This window comes from Thalassophryne amazonica, chromosome 5 (assembly GCF_902500255.1).
Source record: "Thalassophryne amazonica chromosome 5, fThaAma1.1, whole genome shotgun sequence".
Taxonomy (NCBI): Eukaryota; Metazoa; Chordata; class Actinopteri; order Batrachoidiformes; family Batrachoididae; genus Thalassophryne; species Thalassophryne amazonica.
The window spans coordinates 3,800,449-3,821,153 of record NC_047107.1 but is presented as its reverse complement, the minus strand read 5'-3'; the positions used below and the strand labels follow the sequence as shown (position 1 = coordinate 3,821,153).

Sequence of the window (20,705 nt, the reverse complement as noted above, 5' to 3'; positions counted from 1 at the left end):
AGCCGGCTCCCCGTCGATGATACGGGCAGGAGGCGGCGCCGGACCGGGTGCACAGAGGGGTGAGCTGTGATGTGGTTTCAACCTGGAGACGTGAAAAACTGGATGGATCCGCAGTGAGGCCGGGAGTTGGAGCCTCACTGCGGAGGGACTGAGGACCTTGAGGACGCGGGTGAAGAACCTTATCGGTCTCTCCGCTCTGGGATAGCACGGCTCCTATCTCTGAGTCAGAGGCGTCCACTTCAACCACAAACTGGCGACTAGGATCGGGCTGCACCAAGACGGGTGCAGTCGAGAAGCGCTGTTTCAACTCCCTGAACGTGGCATCGCACCGATCCGACCAGGTGAAGGGAACTTTTGGTGAGGTCAGGGCTGTCAGGGGGCTTACTACCTGACTATACCCCTTAATGAACCTCCTGTAAAAATTTGCGAAGCCGAGGAACTGTTGCAGGTTCCTACGGCTCGTAGGTTGGGGCCAGTCTCTCACCGCTGCGACCTTGGCTGGATCTGGGGCGATGGAGTTGGAGGAGATGATAAACCCCAGGAAGGACAAAGACGTGCGGTGAAACTCGCACTTCTCGCCCTTCACAAACAGTCGGTTCTCTAACAACCGCTGCAGGACCTGACGTACATGCTGGACATGGGTCTCAGGAGCCGGAGAAAAGATGAGAATATCGTCCAGATATACGAAGACGAATCGGTGCAGGAAGTCCCGCAAGACGTCGTTAACCAAGGCTTGGAACGTCGCGGGGGCGTTGGTGAGGCCGAACGGCATGACCAGGTACTCAAAGTGACCTAACGGGGTGTTAAATGCCGTCTTCTATTCGTCTCCCTTCCGGATCCGAACCAGGTGATACGCATTTCTAAGATCCAGCTTAGTAAAGATTTTGGCTCTATGCAGGGGGGTGAACACGGAATCCAACAATGGCAACGGGTATCGGTTGCGAACCGTAATCTCATTCAGCCCCCTGTAATCAATGCATGGACGGAGTCCGCCATCTTTCTTGCCCACAAAAAAGAAACCTGCACCCATCGGGGAGGTGGAGTTCCGGATCAGCCCGGCAGCTAATGAGTCCCGGATGTAGGTCTCCATTGATTCGCGCTCAGGTCGTGAGAGGTTGTACAGCCTGCTGGACGGGAACTCAGCGCCTGGAACCAAATCAATGGCACAATCGTACGGACGGTGCGGGGGAAGGGTGAGTGCCAGATCCTTGCTGAAGACGTCAGCAAGATCGTGGTACTCAACCGGCACTGCCGTCAGATTGGGAGGGACTTTGACCTCCTCCTTAGCACGTAAACCGGGAGGATCCGAGGATCCTAAACACACCCGATGGCAGGTTTTGCTCCACTGAACCACCACCCCAGACGGCCAATCAATCCGGGGATTGTGCTTCAACATCCATGGGAAGCCCAAAATCACGCGGGAGGTAGAAGGAGTTACAAAAAACTCAATCTCCTCCCGATGGTTTCCAGACACCACCAGAGTTACTGGTTGTGTCTTGTGTGTGATTAAAGGGAGGAGGGTGCCATCTAGTGCCCGCACCTGCAATGGCGAAGGAAGCGCCACCAGAGGGAGCCCTACCTCCCTTGCCCATCTGCTGTCCAGCAAATTCCCTTCTGACCCCGTGTCCACCAGTGCTGGGGCTTGAAGGGTTAAATCCCCGCTCAGGATTGTAACTGGGAGTCGTGTGGCAATCTGTGTGTGTCCCACATGAATGTTATGACCCCCCCCCCTTAGCCCAGTCTCTAAGGGCAGTTGTTGTCGTTGTGGCCGTTTGGGGCAGTTTTTCTGTATGTGCTCCTTTGAGCTGCAGAGAAAACACTCCCCGTGGACCAGCCTCCTCATTTTGGCCCTGTGCGTTTCCCTAACAATGTCAGCAGGGGGAGCTGTTGCCCCACGGAGCGCTGCGGCTGTGGAGCGTGGGGAGGGCGGCCCCTTTTCGAACCCGGAAGGGAGAGGGACGGCGCGTATCCAGCCATGTCCTTCGCCTCGCTCCCGACGGCGCTCCTCCAACCGATTGTCTAACCGTATAATGAGATCGATAAGCCCATGTAAATCCCGCGGTTCTTCCTTAGCTACCAGATGCTCCTTCAGGACCGACGACAGTCCGTTTATGAAGGCGGCGCGGAGCGCAATGTTATTCCAGCCGGACCTCACAGCCGCGATGTGGAAGTCAACTGCATATTCGGCTGCGCACCGGCGCCCCTGTCGCATTGACAGCAGCATTGTTGAAGCGGTCTCTCCTCTGTTAGGGTGATCAAACACTGTTCTGAACTCCCTCACAAACCCAGTGTACGTGTGAAGGAGCCGTGAATTTTGCCTCCAAAGCGCCGTAGCCCAAGCGCGTGCCTCTCCCCGAAGCAGATTAATCACATAAGCTACTTTACTAGCATCTGACGCGTACATGACGGGACGTTGTGCGAAGACGAGCGAACACTGCATGAGAAAGCCCGCGCACGTCTCCACACAACCTCCGTACGGCTCAGGAGGGCTTATGTATGCTTCAGGGGATGGTGTGAGGAGTTGTTGAACCACCACTGGAACATTCATATCCTGCACAGGGTCGGCAGGAGGAGGAGCTGCAGCAGCGCCCTGAGCGTTCGCCGCCACCTGCGCGGAGAGAGCCTCCACCCTGCGGTTCAGGAGGATGTTTTGCTCGGTCATTTGATCCAACCGAGCCGTAAAGGCGGTGAGAATGTGCTGCAGCTCACCAATCACGCCTCCTGCAGACGCCTGCGCTCCCTGCTCTCCCATTGGTCGTTCAACAGCTGGGTGACGCCCCTCGGAGTCCATGACGCTGGCCGAGATATCCTGTTGGGAAAGTGTAGTGACACGGACCCACAACAGGGGGCGTAAATGAACGGACAATAGAGGGAGTTAAATTAGAACACTTTACTGTTGTGAATGTCACAACCACACACAGCAGATTACAGAATGAATACAAATCAATTAATGAAGGTGTCGTGTGGGCAGGCTCGACGATAGGAGACGCCCGTCTGGAGATGAACCGGAACCACACGATTTCCACCGCCACCGAACCCGAAGGATACTGGAGCCGCCAAGTCCCGAAGTCCCCAGGTGGCCACCGTCTCAGCGTGTCGGATCTGGTACTGCTGGCGGAGAACAAAGACAGTCAAGTGTGGGACGAAACAGTCGCGACCCACGCCAGTCCTCTGGTTGACAGCTGCAACACAAGAGCTCTTGAAACACTGAATGCTGGCAGAGAATATTATCTCTCACAGAAGTCGATATCTCGGCGATGTGGTGGAGGTGTCATCCTGCTTTTATCCCGGGTGAGATGCAGATGATCGGTGACAGCTGTCATAGTTGATGAGTGACAGCTGTCACCTCGGCTGTTCCTGTAGGCGGCAGCGCCCTCTCGTGCCTGAAGCCCGCACTTGAGGCAGGGCGCCCTCTGGTGGTGGGCCAGCAGTACCTCCTCTTCTGGCGGCCCACACAACAGCACTATTCCCAGTTTCTCCACTCACAGAAGCCAAACATTCTTCCAGAGTTGTGTAATTATACTACAATAGTAGAATATAAAGAAGGGCGAAAAAAGAAAAAAAAATAGACAATATATTCGTCAATCGCAATTATTTGTCTGACAATTAATCGTCTCCAGAAATTCCTAATCGTGACAGCCCTACACATCCCGACAATACGGCACATGTGCAGTTGCGTGGAGGGCAGGAATGACATTTGACAGTAATCACATCCCGTCAGAACACCAGTCAGAGCGCAGAGTAACACATCTTTTGCCACCGTTGTTGCACAAATTGCACGTATATAAGGTATACGGTCTGTGCTCTCACACAATTAACTAATTAGATTTGTGGAAAAAATGTAATTTGATTAGAATTGTATTTATTATTTGGCACATTTAGTTGATGTCATATTTTACAACTGGCAACGCTGAGATATTTCCTTTGTTCTGAGCTTGTCTGTTTTCCAGGGACTGATTCACAGGGATATTAACATCCATTGTTCACTGTTGTTACCCAATATTGCTAATTTCTCCAAGAATATTAGTCCTGCCAACTTTCCATTTTCACGGTGTTCATCCTTGACCCAAAGTACATAAACACGCCAAACTGCAAATGTCAGCTCTCCCCAGTTTGTCTGTGATCACAGGTACGCACATGCACACAGAGGCCACTTGGCTGTTAATATATAGATTGTAAATGGTAAATGGACTACATTTATATAGCGCTTTTCCATCAGATGCTCCAAGCGCTTTACAGTAATGCCTCACATTCACCCCGATGTCACAGTGCTGCCATACAAGGCGCTCACTACACACGGGAACAACTAGGGGATTAAGGACCTTAGTGATTTTCTGGTCAGGCTGGGATTTGAACTGAGGATCCTGTGGTTTCAAGCCTAATGCTTAACCACTAGACCATCACCTCCCCTCGATTCTGACTTTTATTTCTTTTTTCTTGGTAAAGGTGCGTTTACACATGAGCAAGACGCGTTACGAATGTCATTTTTCTGTCATTTGTGACACATTCCTGACATTCTTAATGTGACTTAACACATCTGAATAGGTTTCTTAATAGTGCGTGTTGGTGCGTGATATTCTTGATATTCGTGGAGCAAGTTTTGCCTGTCAAAAAATCTTCCACGAATGTCACACACCACCCTCATTTCGTCTCACGTCGTGGAGATCGCAGCTGAGCGTATTGATCCGTCTTGATGAGTATTGATCCTTAATAGAACGTGACAACGTTCGTAGTGGTTCCTGTGATGGTTCTTGGAGCCCAAACTGTCACGCGTTATTACGAAGTGACACGGAAACTGTCAAGTTTTGACACGACTTGTAACGCAGCGTCACATTTCACTGCGTGCCACGACAAATCAGTTTTCTGTCACGTGCGCACAATTAAACTCGGCCCCAAATGTCGTTCCACAGTTCCTGCTGAAGCTCCTCAGGATGCTCCTGCAGGTGTTCCACCTGCTGTTGTAACCGATGAGCGAGAGAACGAGTCTGAGCAACCAGAGGAGCGAGAGGAGACTCACATGCAGCCAGACATCTCTGCACCTCCTCCAGTCCGGCGGAGGAAGAAGCGCGCGCACAATTAAACACTGCTGCACCGCATTCAGTTTGATTGCTGACACCAAGTCGGCTAAAAGTCTCATTTCAGTGCTCTTCAGCGCGCTCCTGCAGGTGTTCCACCTGCTGCATGTGCATAATGTTTGGGAAAATGCACGAGACGACAGCCGCATGAAGCCACACATCTGGCTCTGTCCTCCTCCTCCTCTCTGCACCACTCCATGGCACAGAGCCCAACTACGCATGCAGTCACAAAGTTCTTCTGAAAAACTGGAGCGATCTGAATTCGGTTGGATGAATATGGGTGTGGGTGTGTGTGTGTGTGTGTGGAGACAATTCACCTCGTTCACAATGTGACACAACTTAATGATGCTCTGTTACGCGCAGTAGCGCGCAACAACGCACAACAACGCAGAACACTATTCTTGACCGTGCGTAATGGTTCCTGATAATTCTCCAGCAACACGTACCATTAATCTTAACGTGTGTGGGTTGCAGCAATTCCTGAGGACACCTGACGCCTCTGCCCTGAATCATCACATTCGTGATCAGCGGCCAAGAATGTGTACTTCATGGCATTCGTGACTTGTCATCGTTATGTGTAAACGCAGCATAAGCTGGGTTGTTTTGGAATCTGGCAGAGGGGCTGCACTCAAGTTTGAAAATGAACGTCTGCGTTCATGCGTCTGCATGAAGGAGCCTGTTTGTATGTGAAGACTGAAATAACCACGTGTACATGCAGTTGATGTTGTGTTTGTGTGTGTGTGCGTGCGTGCAGCCGGTCCTACCGCACACGGCTGTGTGCGTGGTGTGTAAGGAAGCTGGGAAGGAGGACACTCTGGACGAAGCAGATGACAAGTTCAACTTCATGCTGATGGAGTGTTCCATCTGCAACGAGATCGTCCATCCCCACTGTCTGAAGGTACAAACCGCCAGCTGGGAAAGTGAGAGGCACACGCGGTGACTCACTGTGTGTGTGTGTGTGTGTGTGTGTGTGTGTGTGTGTGTGTGTGTGTGTGTGTGTGTGTGTGTGTGCGTGTGCGCTTTCAACCTAAGGGCCACAGTGACCTCCCCCTTGATGCCTCCAATCATCATGAAAAGGTTGGTGTTGATTGCTTAATAACTGTGGCTGTGCATAGAGAACACACATACAGTGGGGTAAAAAAGTATTTAGTCAGTCCCTGATTGAGCAAGTTCTCCTACTTAGAAAGATGAGAGACGTCTGTAATTTTCATCATAGGTACACTTCAACTGTGACAGACAAAATGAGAAAAAAAACTCCAGGAAATCACATTGTAGGATTTTTAAAGAATTTATTTGGTCCATTCCTCCATGCAGATCTCCTCTAGAGCAGTGATGTTTTGGGGCTGTCGCTGGGCAACACGAACTTTCAACTCCCTCAACAAATTTTCTATGGGGTTGACATCTGGAGACTGGCTCAGCTACTCCAGGACCTTGAAATGCTTTTTACGGAGCGACTCCTTCGTTGCCCAAGCGGTGTGTTTGGGATCATTGTCATGCTGGAAGACCCAGCCACGTTGCATCTTCAATGCTATCACTCGTGGAAGGAGGTTTTGTCTTAAAATCTCACGATACATGGCCACGTTCATTCTTCCTTTAACACAGATCAGTCGTCCTGTCCCCTTTGCAGAAAAACAGTCCCAAAGCATGATGTTTCCACCCCCATGCTTCACAGTAGATATGGTGTTCTTGGAGTGCAACTCAGCATTCTTCTTCCTCCAAACACAACGAGTTGAGTTTTTATCAAAAAGTTCTATTTTGGTTTCATCTGACCACATGATATTATCCCAGTCCTCTTCTGGATCATGCTCTCTGGCAAACTTCAGGCCTGGACACGTACTGGCTTAAGCAGGGGGACACGCCTGGCACTGCAGGATTTGAGTCCCTATCTGCGTAGTGTGTAGCCTTTGTCCCTTTGGTCCCAGCTCTCTGCAGGTCATTCATCAGGTCCCTCTGTGTAATTCTGGGATTTTTGTTCACCATTCTCATGATCATTTTAACCCCACGGGATGAGATCTTGCGTGGAGCCCCAGATCGAGGGAGATTATCAATGGTCTTGTATGTCTTGCATTTTCTTACAGTTGCTCCCACAGCTCTTTGGTCTTGGCCATGGTTGAGTTTGGAGTCTGACTGTTTGAGGCTGTGGACAGGTGTCTTATATACAGATAACGAGTTCAACCAGGTGCCATTAATACAGGTAACAGGTGGAGGACAGAAGAGCTTCTTAAAGAAGAAGTTACAGGTCTGTGAGAGCCAAAAATCTTGCTTGTTTGTGGGAGACCAAATACTTATTTTCCACCATCATTTACAAATAAATTCTTTAAAAATCCTACAGTGTGATTTCCTGGATTTTTTTCCTCATTTTGTCTAGTGTACCTATGATGAAAATTACAGACCTCTCTCATCTTGCTAAGTAGGAGAATTTGCACAAACAGGGACTGACTAAATACTTTTTTTACCCCACTGTACACACACATGGTCAGCTTTATATATTCGATATTAGATATATTTTATATAAGTCACACAGGAGTATAAGTCACAGACCCCCAAACTAGGGAAATAAACATGACTTATACTCTAGAAAATACCAACAATTCAGCCAGTCACCCTCCACGATTTTAACCTTACCTCTGATTATTCACTCAGGACCACTGCGTTCCAAAATCCTACAAACCCCCCGATACACAAAATAAAATCTGCTCTGTCGCACAGCTGACCTTTGACGACGAGAGGAGCAGAATTCTGCACCCACCCCCCCAAAGACACACACACGCGCGCGCACAGTGAGCTGGAGTTTTTCTTCAGGCCTTTTGTGGAAAGCTGATGACACATACCCGTCAGGAACTGTTGGTGCTCAGTCAAACCAGTTTTTTAAGACTTGTACCGTCTGGTTTCTTATTAAATGTCAGTTTGAGCCGTGCCCGTTTTAAGTTTACTTCCTGTTTCTGTGGAATCCGCCGTTACACTGCACAACACTGGCTTTCACTTTTCCTGTTAAGATTTAGGCCCTTCAAGTAAGCTTGATCTTCTTCGTGTTCCAGGTGAGCGATGTGTCGGGCGTGGTCAACGATGAGCTCCCCAACTGCTGGGAATGTCCCAAATGCAACCACGCTGGCAAAAGTGGAAAAGTGAGTATAAATGTATGTGAGTTAAAGGACTGAAGTGATTTCTCTGTTTTTTAAGGTGATTTTGTCTGCGTCATGTCTTTTACATGGCGTCACATCCACCAGAGTCTGGTGCAAGAACATAAATCCACTTTGATTTGATACTTTTCCTTTTGGTTTCCACTGCCCCAGTTGGCTCAGTTCAGCTCTGCGTTGGGATTTCACAAATACACTTTTGTTTTTCACAACTAACCAACAAAAGACGCTGAATTTACTTGAATAAAGGATCCTGGTAATGTGAGTGCGTGACATGATGCACCTTCTGCTTCGGTGCTCTCTCTGAGTCACATTCTCAGCTGAAAAAAGACAAAAACAACCCACCTGGAGCACCGTATTTTAACACCGAAGGACTTCTTTAAAAATGCTCTTTATTCACAAGTAATTTCCGCGATAAGGAATTTATGTATTATTTCAAATGAAATTTTCCAAAATAAGGGCGTCTTCTGTTATAGGGCTATTCCACAGGGCGCCATTGCTTCCCGTTTCATCCCAAATAGCAAATCGAGGTGCATTTTGAAGCATCACGGTAACTTCTTGATCCATCTTTGTCCATCTTGAACAAACTTGGTATACGTAGCAGTTATGGCCATCATCCTCAATAGTTTTGAAATAGAGAGGAAATTTTTGAGATGTTCAAAAATTTCAGTTTGCTAAATTTCCGTCATTACGTGGTCACACTCGTGGTGTTTGTAGTCTTCATAGCTTCAGTCATGTTCCGACATCTTTAAACAGGGTCGTCCTTGTGAGCACAGCTCAGTGCCTCTTTGTGCTCCACTGGGGTCAAAGTCTGAAGCAGAAGCAGCGTTTGTGGTGGTTCTGGCTGATGATGCAGCTGTAATTTTGTTTTTAAGCAGGTCTGCACTTTATAAGCCGTCCTGATAGGAGGCATGTCTGAGTAAGTTGTTTTATCCCATTTTTATACTTTTTCTGGATCGAGGGGGCTCGTGATAGAACTGTGTCCTGTGGAATAGGGGTGTTAACATTTTTCTGTGGCTGTGATGATGAATCCGGCTGAAACGATGAACCAGATCAAAATAAAATACTTTATTTACTCAGTTTGCCACTTTGAAATGTTGTCGCCTTTTGCTGCTGTGTTGATTTCCTGGGTAATTACTTCCTTTTTCACGCTGTTACAAGTTTCGGAGCTTTAATCCTGACAGACTGCGTGTGAACATGAACACAGCCTGTGAAAAACTGAGCTGAGTGCAGTTTTTCTGCAAAAGGAGCATTGATAAATCCGCTGCTCACCCTGTTGATCTGAGCGAATCAGAATAAAGGCATTTTTTAATAGTTAAACTTGATTCAGTTAAAATGCGTGTCCTTTCTCTTCATCTGTTGAACAGTTGTAGAGCAGCCATGAGTTTAAATACACAAACACGCTGCTTTGTTTTAAATATGCAGTGAGTCTGTTTCAGAAGATCAGCATGAACCCTCTTTCTCTTAAAAAGCTTTTATTTTACTCAGGGTGCTGCTGTGCAGAAGTTGGAGCTTCTGTTGGTACATTGACTAGACTTTCACCCTTCATATTCTCTGTTTTTGTGGAATCTCCACAAAACGTTTCCACAGTGGAAGTGTTACAGCACCACATGCAGGCCTGGTATATGTACTACAGCATTTTCAGTGTATCCAGAAAAATCCTGTAAGATATTTATATATCGCCATGGGCAAAAACAACATGCAGTGTTAATTTTTTTCCAGTATTGTGCAGCCCAAGTATGGCCAGTGTTACAAAAACATTCATTCATTTTCTACACCTGCTGACTCATGTCAAGGGTGACGGAGAGCAGGAGCCTATCCCAGCACTCACAGGGCGTGAAGCGAGGTTCACCCAGGACAGGACGGCAGTCTGTCACAGGGACACGTATAGACAGACTCAGTCTCACACCTGCAGGCACTTTTAGAGTCACCTGCATGTCTTTGGACATGGGAGGAAGCCGGAGTGCTGCAGGTGTTTACATTTGTTAGTGTTTTTGGAACTTGGGCCAGGTGACAGAGACAGGAACCCAGCGTCATTATTCTTGTGACTTTCCTGGCAGTTCTAGGCTAAAGGTATAAAGTTGTCTTGCTGTGTTTTTGTCCCTTTTGGTATTGAAGCAAAAAAGGGGCCCCGGGTTCAAATACGCCTCCAACCTCCCGGGCTCACTGCTGAGGGAGCAGAAGCCTGTGAAGGAGGAAGGTGATGTTTGTTCTTCAGCTAAAAGGAAACTCGACAGAGAGGAGACACCCAGGTACAGACCCGAGGATTCCCTCCACCACCGTCAGCCGCCACTGCTGTCCCCCAGCGGTCTGCCCCGACCCCGGCCCGAGGACAAACTCAGGAAGAAGAGGAAGCTGTTTGATGATGATGAAGAGGAAGACCTCAGCGTGAGGAAGAAGGTACAGCTCCAGTAGTCCTAAGCAGTCCAATACACCATGGACCACAACACATTTAATTAATTTTTTATTTTTTATTTATTTAATTCATACAGCTCCAAATTACAACAAAGCTCCCTCATGGTGCTTCACACAACTTAAGATCTAACCTTACCAACCCCTAGAGCAAGCACACAGGTGACAGTGGTAAGGAAAAACTCCCTCTGATGGTTTTAGGAAGAAACCTCAAGCAGACCAGACTCAGAGGGGCGACACTCTGCTTAGGTCATTCTGACAATGACAAGGCTTTTACAGAGTTTTACAAAGGTGAAGAAACAGAAAGCAGGAAATGAAAACAACATGACATAATAACAAAAGAATATGTATTTGAAGAAAAGTTTATGCAGGCGATTATGCCACAGGCACCCTGTCTTCAGTAGCCATCCCAGCCATGAGCCCTAAACTTTATCAACAGACCCAGAATTTAGATAAAGTTGAGGCCGAGACCTGTGCCATTACTAATAAAATGAATTTAAAAGTACAAGAAGCATAGTACCATACTATGCCAGTATGCAAGTCTGGACTTGACAGTCTCTACAGAATCTTTGATCTCCGTGGGGAGATCATTCCACAGAACAGGTACATGATAAGAGAAAGCTCTGTGACCCACAGACTTTTTATTGACCCTAGGGACACAAAGTAGTCCTGCACCCTGAGAATGCACCCTGAGGTGCTAGTCTGAATAATTTTATCGGTTAATATCTGAACCTTAAAATCTGATCTCAGAGGGACAGGAAGCCAGTGAAGAGACACCCAAAATGGGTGCAATGTGGCCGAACTTCGTGCTTCCTCTCAAGAGTCTGGTAGGAGCATTTTGAACCAATTGGAGACCCCTAATGCTGGACTGCAGTAAACCAGAATATAGAACATTGCAGTAGTCCAATCTAGAATAGATAAATGCATGAATCAGAGTCTCAGCATCTGCCATAGACAGGATGGGACAAATCTTCACTATATTTCGCAGGTGGAAGAAAGCAGTCCTCAAAATATCTCTAAGTGGCTAGGCTAAGTGTTAGCTGGTCAAGTTGATGCCGATATCTCACTGGACCAAGAACCATCATTTCAGTCTTGTCAGAGTTTAAAATTAGGAAATTGCTAGACATCCAGCTTTTCACTGATGCAAGGCAATCTTCTAAGGTTTTTATGTGGATGAGATGACCAGCAGTAATCGGCATGTATAACTGAGTATCATCAGCATAGCAATGAAAGGTAATCCCAAAACATCCAAGGGGTGCTCTGTCAAGGGAGAAAAGCAGGGGGCATAAGACCCTGACATGAGATATGGGGTTCCACAGGGGTCTGGTCCCTGTGGAACCCCATATCTCATGTCACGAAGGTTAGAGGTAGTGTTGTACAACCCCAGTTCCAGTGAAGTTGGGACGTTGTGTAAAATGTAAATGAAAACAGAATGCAATGATTTGCAAATCTTCTTCAACCTATATTCAGTTGAATACACCACAAAGACAAGATATTTAATGTTCAAACTGATAAACTTTATTGTTTTTGTGCAAAGATTTGCTCATTTTGCTATGGATGCCTGCAACACGTTTCAAAAAAGCTGGGACAGTGGTATGTTTACCACTGTGTTACATCACCTTTCCTTCTAACAACACTCAATAAGCATTTGGGAACTGAGGACACTAATTGTTGAAGCTTTGTAACACGTGCAGAATGTGGCTTGCCATTGTCTTGCTGAAATAAGCAGGGACGTCCCTGAAAAAGACGTTGCTTGGATGGCAGCATGTGTTGTTCCAAAACCTGGCTGTACCTTTCAGCATTGATGGTGCCATCACAGATGTGTAAGTTGCCCATGCCATGGGCACTAACACACCCCCATACCATCACAGATGCTGGCTTTTGAACTTTGCGCTGGTAACAATGTGGATGGTCTTTTTCCTCTTTTGTCCAGAGGACATGACGTCCATGATTTCCAAAAACAGTTTGAAATGTGGACTCATCAGACCACAGCACACTTTTCCACTTTGTGTCTGTCCATTTCAAATGAGCTCAGGCCCAGAGAAGGCGGCGGCATTTCTGGATGTTGTTGATATTTGGCTTTCACTTTGCATGGTAGAGTTGCACTTGTAGATGTAGCGACGAACTGTGTTAACTGACAATGGTATTCTGAAGTGTTCCTGAGCCCACGCGGTAAGATCCTTTACACAATGATGTCTGTTTTTCTGTTTTTTCCTCACCCCATCTTTGCTTGTGAATGGCTGAGACTTTTGGGGATGCTCCTTTTATACCCAATCATGACACTCACCTGTTTCCAGTTAACCTCCTGTGGAATGTTCCAAACGGGTGTTCTTTGAGCATTCATAAACTTTCCCAGTGTTTTATTGCCCCGTTCCAAGTTTTTTGAAATGTGTTGCAGGCATCCATTTCAAAATGAGCAAATATTTGCTCAAAAACAATCAAGTCTATCAATTTGAACATTGAATATCTTGTTTTTGTGATGTATTCAATTGAATAAAGCTTGAAGAGGATTTGCAAATCATTGTATTCTGTTTATATTTACATTTTACACAACGTCCTGAATTCATTGGAATTGGGGTTGTAGAAGACACAATGAGAACGACTAGTCAAGTATGATGTCAACCACGCAAGGGCACTCCCAGTATTCCCAGAATGATTTTCCAGCCTATCAAGTAGAATATGATGATCCACTGTATCAAATGCAGCACTGAGATCTAACAGCAACAGAACCGTAGTGGTGTCCGAATCTGTTGCAAGCAGAAGATTATTCACCACTTTAGTGAGAGCCGTCTCTGTGGAATGATATTTTCTAAAAGCAGACTGCAGTGGCTCTAAGAGATTATTCTCAGTAAAATAGTCTACGAGCTGCTGTGACACCACTTTTTCCAGAATTTTAGAGCAAAATGATAGATTTGATATCGGCCGATAGTTTTTCAATACACTAGGGTCAAGATTAGGTTTCTTAAGTAATGGTTTAATTACTGCAGATTTGAAACATTTATGAACAGATCCAGAAGTTAAAAAAGATTAATCATTTCCAGCACAGTCAGCCCAAGAGTGGGCCACAGGTCCTTAAACAGTTTTGTTGGTATAGGATCAGATAAACAGGTTGTGCTTTTTGTAGATGTTCCGAGTTTCCTTAGCACACCCAGTGAGATTCAGTAAATCTAGGTAATGCCTCAATGATGGCACCCACCTCAATAACAGGGTGTAGTGGCTGGATTAAGGCATGCTGGGATATGTTTAACCTAATGTCATCTACAACCCCTGGCAAAAATTATGGAATCACCGGCCTCGGAGGATGTTCATTCAGTTGTTTAATTTTGTAGAAAAAAAAGCAGATCACAGACATGACACAAAACTAAAGTCATTTCAAATGGCAACTTTCTGGCTTTAAGAAACACTATAAGAAATCAGGAAAAAAAATTGTGGCAGTCAGTAACGGTTACTTTTTTAGACCAAGCAGAGGGAAAAAAATATGGACTCACTCAATTCTGAGGAAAAATTTATGGAATCATGAAAAACAAAAGAACGCTTCAACACATCACTAGTATTTTGTTGCACCACCTCTGGCTTTTATAACAGCTTGCAGTCTCTGAGGCATGGACTTAATGAGTGACAAACAGAACTCTTCATCAATCTGGCTCCAACTTTCTCTGATTGCTGTTGCCAGATCAGCTTTGCAGGTTGGAGCCTTGTCATGGACCATTTTCTTCAACTTCCACCAAAGATTTTCAATTGGATTACGATCCGGACTATTTGCAGGCCATGACATTGACCCTATGTGTCTTTTTGCAAGGAATGTTTTCACAGTTTTTGCTCTATGGCAAGATGCATTATCATCTTGAAAAATGATTTAATCATCCCCAAACATCCTTTCAATTGATGGGATAAGAAAAGTGTCCAAAATATCAACGTAAACTTGTGCATTTATTGATGATGTAATGACAGCCATCTCCCCAGTGCCTTTACCTGACATGCAGCCCCATATCATCAATGACTGTGGACATTTACATGTTCTCTTCAGGCAGTCATCTTTATAAATCTCATTGGAAGGGCACCAAACAAAAGTTCCAGCATCATCACCTTGCCCAATGCAGATTCGAGATTCATCACTGAATATGACTTTCATCCAGTCATCCACAGTCCACGATTGCTTTTCCTTAGCCCATTGTTACCTTGTTTTTTTCTGTTTAGGTGTTAATGATTGATTTCGTTTAGCTTTTCTGGATGCAAATCCCATTTCCTTTAGGCGGTTTCTTACAGTTCGGTCACAGACGTTGACTCCAGTTTCCTCCCATTCGTTCCTCATTTGTTTTGTTGTGCATTTTCGATTTTTGAGACATATTGCTTTAAGTTTTCTGTCTTGACGCTTTGATGTCTTCCTTGGTCTACCAGTATGTTTGCCTTTAACAACGTTCCCATGTTGTTTGTATTTGGTCCAGAGTTTAGACACAGCTGACTGTGAACAACCAACATCTTTTGCAACATTGCTTGATGATTTACCCTCTTTTAAGAGTTTGATAATCCTCTCCTTTGTTTCAATTGACATCTCTCGTGTTGGAGCCATGATTCATGTCAGTCCACTTGGTGCAACAGCTCTCCAAGGTGTGATCACTCCTTTTTAGATGCAGACTAACGAGCAGATATGATTTGATGCAGGTGTTAGTTATGGGGATGAAAATTTACAGGGTGATTCCAGAATTTATTCCTCAGAATTGAGTGAGTCCATATTTTTTTCCCTCTGCTTGGTTTAAAAAAGTAACCGTTACTGACTGCCACAATTTTTTTTCCTGATTTCTTATAGTGTTTCTTAAAGCCAGAAAGTTGCCATTTGAAATGACTTTAGTTTTGTGTCATGTCTGTGATCTGCTTTTTTTCTACAAAATTAAACAACTGAATGAACATCCTCCAAGGCCGGTGATTCCATAATTATTGCCAGGGGTTGTAAAAGCCAGACGTAGTGCAACAAAATACTAGTTATGTGTTGGAGCGTTCTTTTGTTTTTCATGATTCCATAATTTTTTCCTCAGAATTGAGTGATTCCATATTTTTTTCTCTCTGCTTGGTCTAAAAAAGTAACTGTTACTGACTGCCACAATTTTTTTTCCTGATTTCTTATAGTGTTTCTTAAAGCCAGAAAGTTGCCATTTGAAATTACTTTAGTTTTGTGTCATGTCTGTGGTCTGCTTTTTTTCTACAAAATTAAACAACTGAATGAACATCCTCTGAGGCCGGTGATTCCATAATTTTTGCCAGGGGTTGTATTTTGTTCTTGAAGTCATCTAAAAACTCTTGGGCTGTAAAAGCACAAGATTTAAAACTGGAGCTGAGAAGATCATTTGTCAGGTTTTACCTAATATTTACATCACATTGTAGCCATAACTAAAAGGGCATCCTGATTGAAGCTGGGTATCGATTCATATTTCAAAAATCGATTTGATTCTGATTCTTAAGATTCAGAATAGATTGTTTTGATTCGATCTGATATAGATTTGGGTTAGTGTTATTAAAACCATTTTTTGACCTGTTGCATGATTGTCTAGTTTTGCAACATATTAATACAACTTCACAAAATTTGGCCCTCAAAATGTTGGCAGTGGTGTTTCAGAGTTATAAATTTTTAAAATTTTCAGGGGGGTAATGGTCCCGGCCTCCTCTGCCAAACGCGTACCTGCAGCAGTCGCTGCACGGCACGCGGCAGCTGGAGAACGTGGCTATTAGAAAAGTTATCCTGCAGTGGGGGAAGTTCTCCTAAGTTCTTCTGAAGAAGGAGAACGTGGATATTATTAAAGTTAACCTGTAGCGGGGGAAGTTCTCCTGCAGCAGGAGAACGCAGCCCCCACAGTCCACACATGCGCTGTTTAACGGAAATGGCACGTTATGAGGAATGGAAAAAAAAATGACTGTGTGAATTAAACAGCGGAAGATTCTCTTTTCTTGCAACAATAGTCCCAGTAGTCAGGTATTTTTTTTTTGTGGACAAGTGGTTAATGCACTTGATTTCATTGCGGAAGGTTCCCGGTTCGAATCCCACCCCTACCACATTTCTCCATGTAATGTGGAGTTGCGTCAGGAAGGGCATCCGGCGTAAAATTTGTGCCAGTTCAACATGCAGATCCATCTTGGATTTGCTGTGGCGACCCCGAGTACAAAACAAGGGAGCAGGCGAAGGGACTTACTTTTATAAAGCGACAAATTACAGCAAAAGCCGTCTCAAGGCACCTTACATGGAACAATTCAACATAAAATTTAAATAAATAATTAAAAATGAAAAAAAAAATTAAATACATAATTAAAAACAGAAATAAAAGAATAAAACAGATTTAAAAAACTATTCATACGAAAGAGCATAAAAATGGGTTTTCAGTCTTGACTTAAAAATGTCCATGGACTCTGACTGCCCCACAGTCACAGGAAGACTGTTGCACAGGGTGGATGCATGATACGAAAAGGCTCTTTGACCTGCTGACTTCTTCTACACCCTGGGAACACAGAGAAGTCCTGCATCCTGTGACCGCAAAGCCCGGGCCGGCACATAAAGTTCCACCAGATCAGCCAGATAAGATGGTACCAGTCCATGAACAAATTTATAAGTCAATAACAAAACCTTAAAATCTGCTCTCAGAGAGACAGGGAGCCAGTGCAAGGATGCCAAAATGGGTGTGATATGTTCAGACCTTCTGCTACGTGTCAAAAGTTTGGCGGTAGTGTTCTGAACCAGCTGAAGACCCCTAATGCTGGACTGCGGTAACCCTGAAAATAGAACATTACAATAATCTAGTCTTGAAGAAACAAAAGCATGAATAAGGGTCTCAACATCAGCCATAGACAGGATGGGGCGTATCCTAGCTATATTTCTCAGATGGAAAAAAGCAGTCCTAGTAACATCCCTGATATGGATGTGGTATGTCTTCTATAATACATTCCAATTCTAAGATAGAACTCTATTAGTGTATACTAAGGTACTGTATATCTAAATATCTAAAAAAAAGAAGAGTGGAATAAAGTAGAGCCACTTAGGTGCCTGGTCTTGAGAACCAGGGATGGTAGGTTTAAATATATATAATTCTTTGGATGTATGAATCGATCTGTGGGAATTAAAATGAGAATCAATTTAAAAATCGGCGAATTGATCTTTTCAACCCAGCACTAATCCTGATTAAAAATTATTTCTATTCCAGTTTCTGAGAACGGTACTGGCATCGACCAGTGACACTGACCACATTGAAGTGAAAGACGCCATAAAATCATAAGAAGATGTAGTGCAATAATCAAGAATTCTAATCCAGTCTACATAATGAGTGCTGCTTTGCAATAACTCAGTATTTTACTTGAAACAGAGTATTTCTGTGTCTCAATTCCAGGGCATCATAGAGCTGTGCTAAGGTTATCTAATCTCGAAGTCTCCTTGTAATGCAGCCTCCCCCCTCCCCCCAGATAAAATGAAAGAACAGGTGCATCCTTCATGGGCCAAACAATCCCAAGAATCATTGGTAGATCCCCTCCCTCCCCCCAAGATGGTAAATGTAAAGTTTGGGATTCAGATGTACAATTATAAACAGCTAATGTTTCTAAGTAAATATTTGTATATAAATTCAGTACTGTATACAGTATTGAGAAATAATAACAAAACAACAGGTTTCGCCCACTACGCTAGTTTGGCGTGTGCAGCTGTCAGAGTTGGTAGGTAACGTGGGGTAAGCTAATAATGCAACAGTACAATGCTCTGTGAGCTAGACGTCTCATTTCAGAACAGTTGGTTTGGTCTTCATGATCACGACTATGACAGGCTGCCACAGTCTAAGTAGTTCATGGCAAACCTGCGTTGTGTTTCAGTTTAGGGGCTGCGTCCTTCTAAGGCTGCATTTATCAACTGCAGGAGTCAAAGTGGTGCAGCTAGGCTGTCTGATTTCAAAGGCTCCTTGGAAGGTGGCTGATGAATGCCTTCATTGTCCACACAATCCCAACAGTCATGGAGCAGTTCCCCCCAACACAAAATGGTCAGTAATTTTAGAAAAGAAATAAATAAATTAATAAAGGGCAATTTTGGGCTCCATATCCACAATTATAAATAATGTTTTAAACTAAAGTATAAATAAGTATTGTAAAATAATAGTTAACAGTTTCTAACTATGGATTACAGCCACGATGCTAGCTTGTTGTGTGCCGCTGTCAGACTTGCTAGGTGACGGAGTAGGGGAGGGTTAAGCTAAAGACAGAATAGATCTCTGTGGGCTACATCATCGAATTTCAGAACATTTGGTTTGGCCTCCGCTGTCTCAGAAGGCCAGATCTTTGTAGAACACAGCCTACAAAGGATGTGGACACTTAAATGGGACACAGCCACTCATGGAAGGGCACTGGGTACCAGGAGGCATCCAGCCTAGCAGGACTACAGCGACTTCCAGAGGAGCTGAGGCCCTTTGAGGGAAGTTTAAGGACTTCTTAAATGTCCTAAATGACATGTCTTTAGGCAGTTGAAGTAAGATCACACTGTTTGTACACAGGACAAGTCCGAGGATCCTTACTTATCCAGACTGCTGCACCAAATCAAAACCGAAGATGATGATGAAGAAGCGTATGAAGAAGGGGAGGAAGATAGAGAGTCTCGCTTCCGGAGTGTTGCAGAGAGGAAAGGACGCTTTGGAGAGCCTGATGAGGACGTGGAGGATAAAGACTACAGGAACGAACTCGTGAACGCTGCTGTTAAAATGCCTCTGGTGGACAGTGACCAGTCCCACTGCAGCTCTCCCCAGGCCGGCCCCAGCAGTGAGGGCGGGAGTGAGACCCAGGAAAAAGGCCCACGTCCAAAAGCTCGCCGAAAGCGCCGTTTACCGAATGGAGAGCTGAGCCGAGAGCTAAGCAAAGCGCTGAACCAGGAAATCCAGAAGACCGAGGACTGCCTGGCCAACGAGAACCGCCAGCTCCTCAAGGCGGAAGTGGAGAATGAAAATGAGGAACCCAAAAGGTCGTTCCGTAACGGTGGCGAACTGGGCGATAAGAGGTCCCACTTCAAAGCCAAAGACATGAAGGGGACCCCCTGGGAACTACGCCACTTCTACCCGAGCCAGATCACCCCGCTGGGCTTCAATAGGAGCACGCCGACCAACCGGCCAGTGCCGCCGCACTCGCCGCCAAAGTGCATCCAAATGGAGCGCCATGTTATCCGACCTCCTCCGATAAGCCCGCCTCCTGACAGACTGCCGCTGAAAGACGGGAAAGCCCACATTATCCAGCGTGAGATCTGGATGAAGGTCTTTTCCCATCTCAGTCACCAGGAGCTGTGTGTCTGCATGCGGGTGTGCAAGACCTGGAACCGATGGTAACTATGACTCATTTTGGCACAGACATTTCATGGCATCACACGTTAAAGTTTAATGAGTTATTTTTCCTGTTGGTGCATAATCAATTGCACGAAGACAATTCATGGTTTTTAATTTTTTTTAGGTGCTGTGATAAGAGACTGTGGACCCAGATTGATTTGAATCGATGCACCTCAATCACACCGCTCATGCTAAGTGGTATTATCCGCCGGCAGCCAGTCTCCTTGGACCTCAGCTGGACCAACATTTCCAAAAAACAACTCAGCTGGCTGATTAACAGATTACCAGGTACTAGTGGTGGGTCCAGACCTGTTTATTTAAGTTATAGTCAAAGTAATAATGGGCTAAGTCCTACAGCACCCAACCCAGACAACCAAAGCTGCATAATGACTACTACACCGCTACGTGTATAACTAACGAGCTGTAACTTCAGTTTCAGTGCCCGGAAATAAGCCACAATGTCACTGATATTATCAAAGCCACCAAATAACTGCTGAAACTATTCCTGCCCATGGACTGTATTTTCCAGAATACAAGTCGCAGTTTTTTGTGAAAAATCAGGTGATCGTTATTAACAATAGTAATAATAATGATGAGTATTTATGGAGGAGTGTCCCGGGAATCACTGCACTAAACAAAAGAAACTCCAATATCAAACATGACCCACAACAGAGCAAAAAAGAAGCCAAAATAAAGAACTGATAAAACAATCTAATTGACTGACAATTTAGTCATAGTGTTTCCAGTGTTGTAGG

The 20,705-nt window shown here is 45.0% G+C and overlaps 1 protein-coding gene across 4 annotated transcripts in view; it reads left to right on the top strand.

Moving 5' to 3' along the window:
* The window catches only part of kdm2ba (lysine (K)-specific demethylase 2Ba), a 68,245-nt gene that overhangs the window by 27,426 nt on the left and 20,114 nt on the right, over window positions 1-20,705 (top strand). For 3 of the 4 annotated variants that reach the window (XM_034169663.1, XM_034169661.1, XM_034169664.1), the window contains exons 3-7: window positions 5,830-5,973; window positions 8,114-8,200; window positions 10,322-10,612; window positions 19,135-19,949; window positions 20,075-20,238. In XM_034169663.1, coding sequence (XP_034025554.1) covers window positions 5,830-5,973; window positions 8,114-8,200; window positions 10,322-10,612; window positions 19,135-19,949; window positions 20,075-20,238 — 1,501 coding nt within the window. The remainder of the gene's footprint in view (window positions 1-5,829; window positions 5,974-8,113; window positions 8,201-10,321; window positions 10,613-19,134; window positions 19,950-20,074; window positions 20,239-20,705) is intronic. The other variant, XM_034169662.1, reaches the window with a different exon arrangement.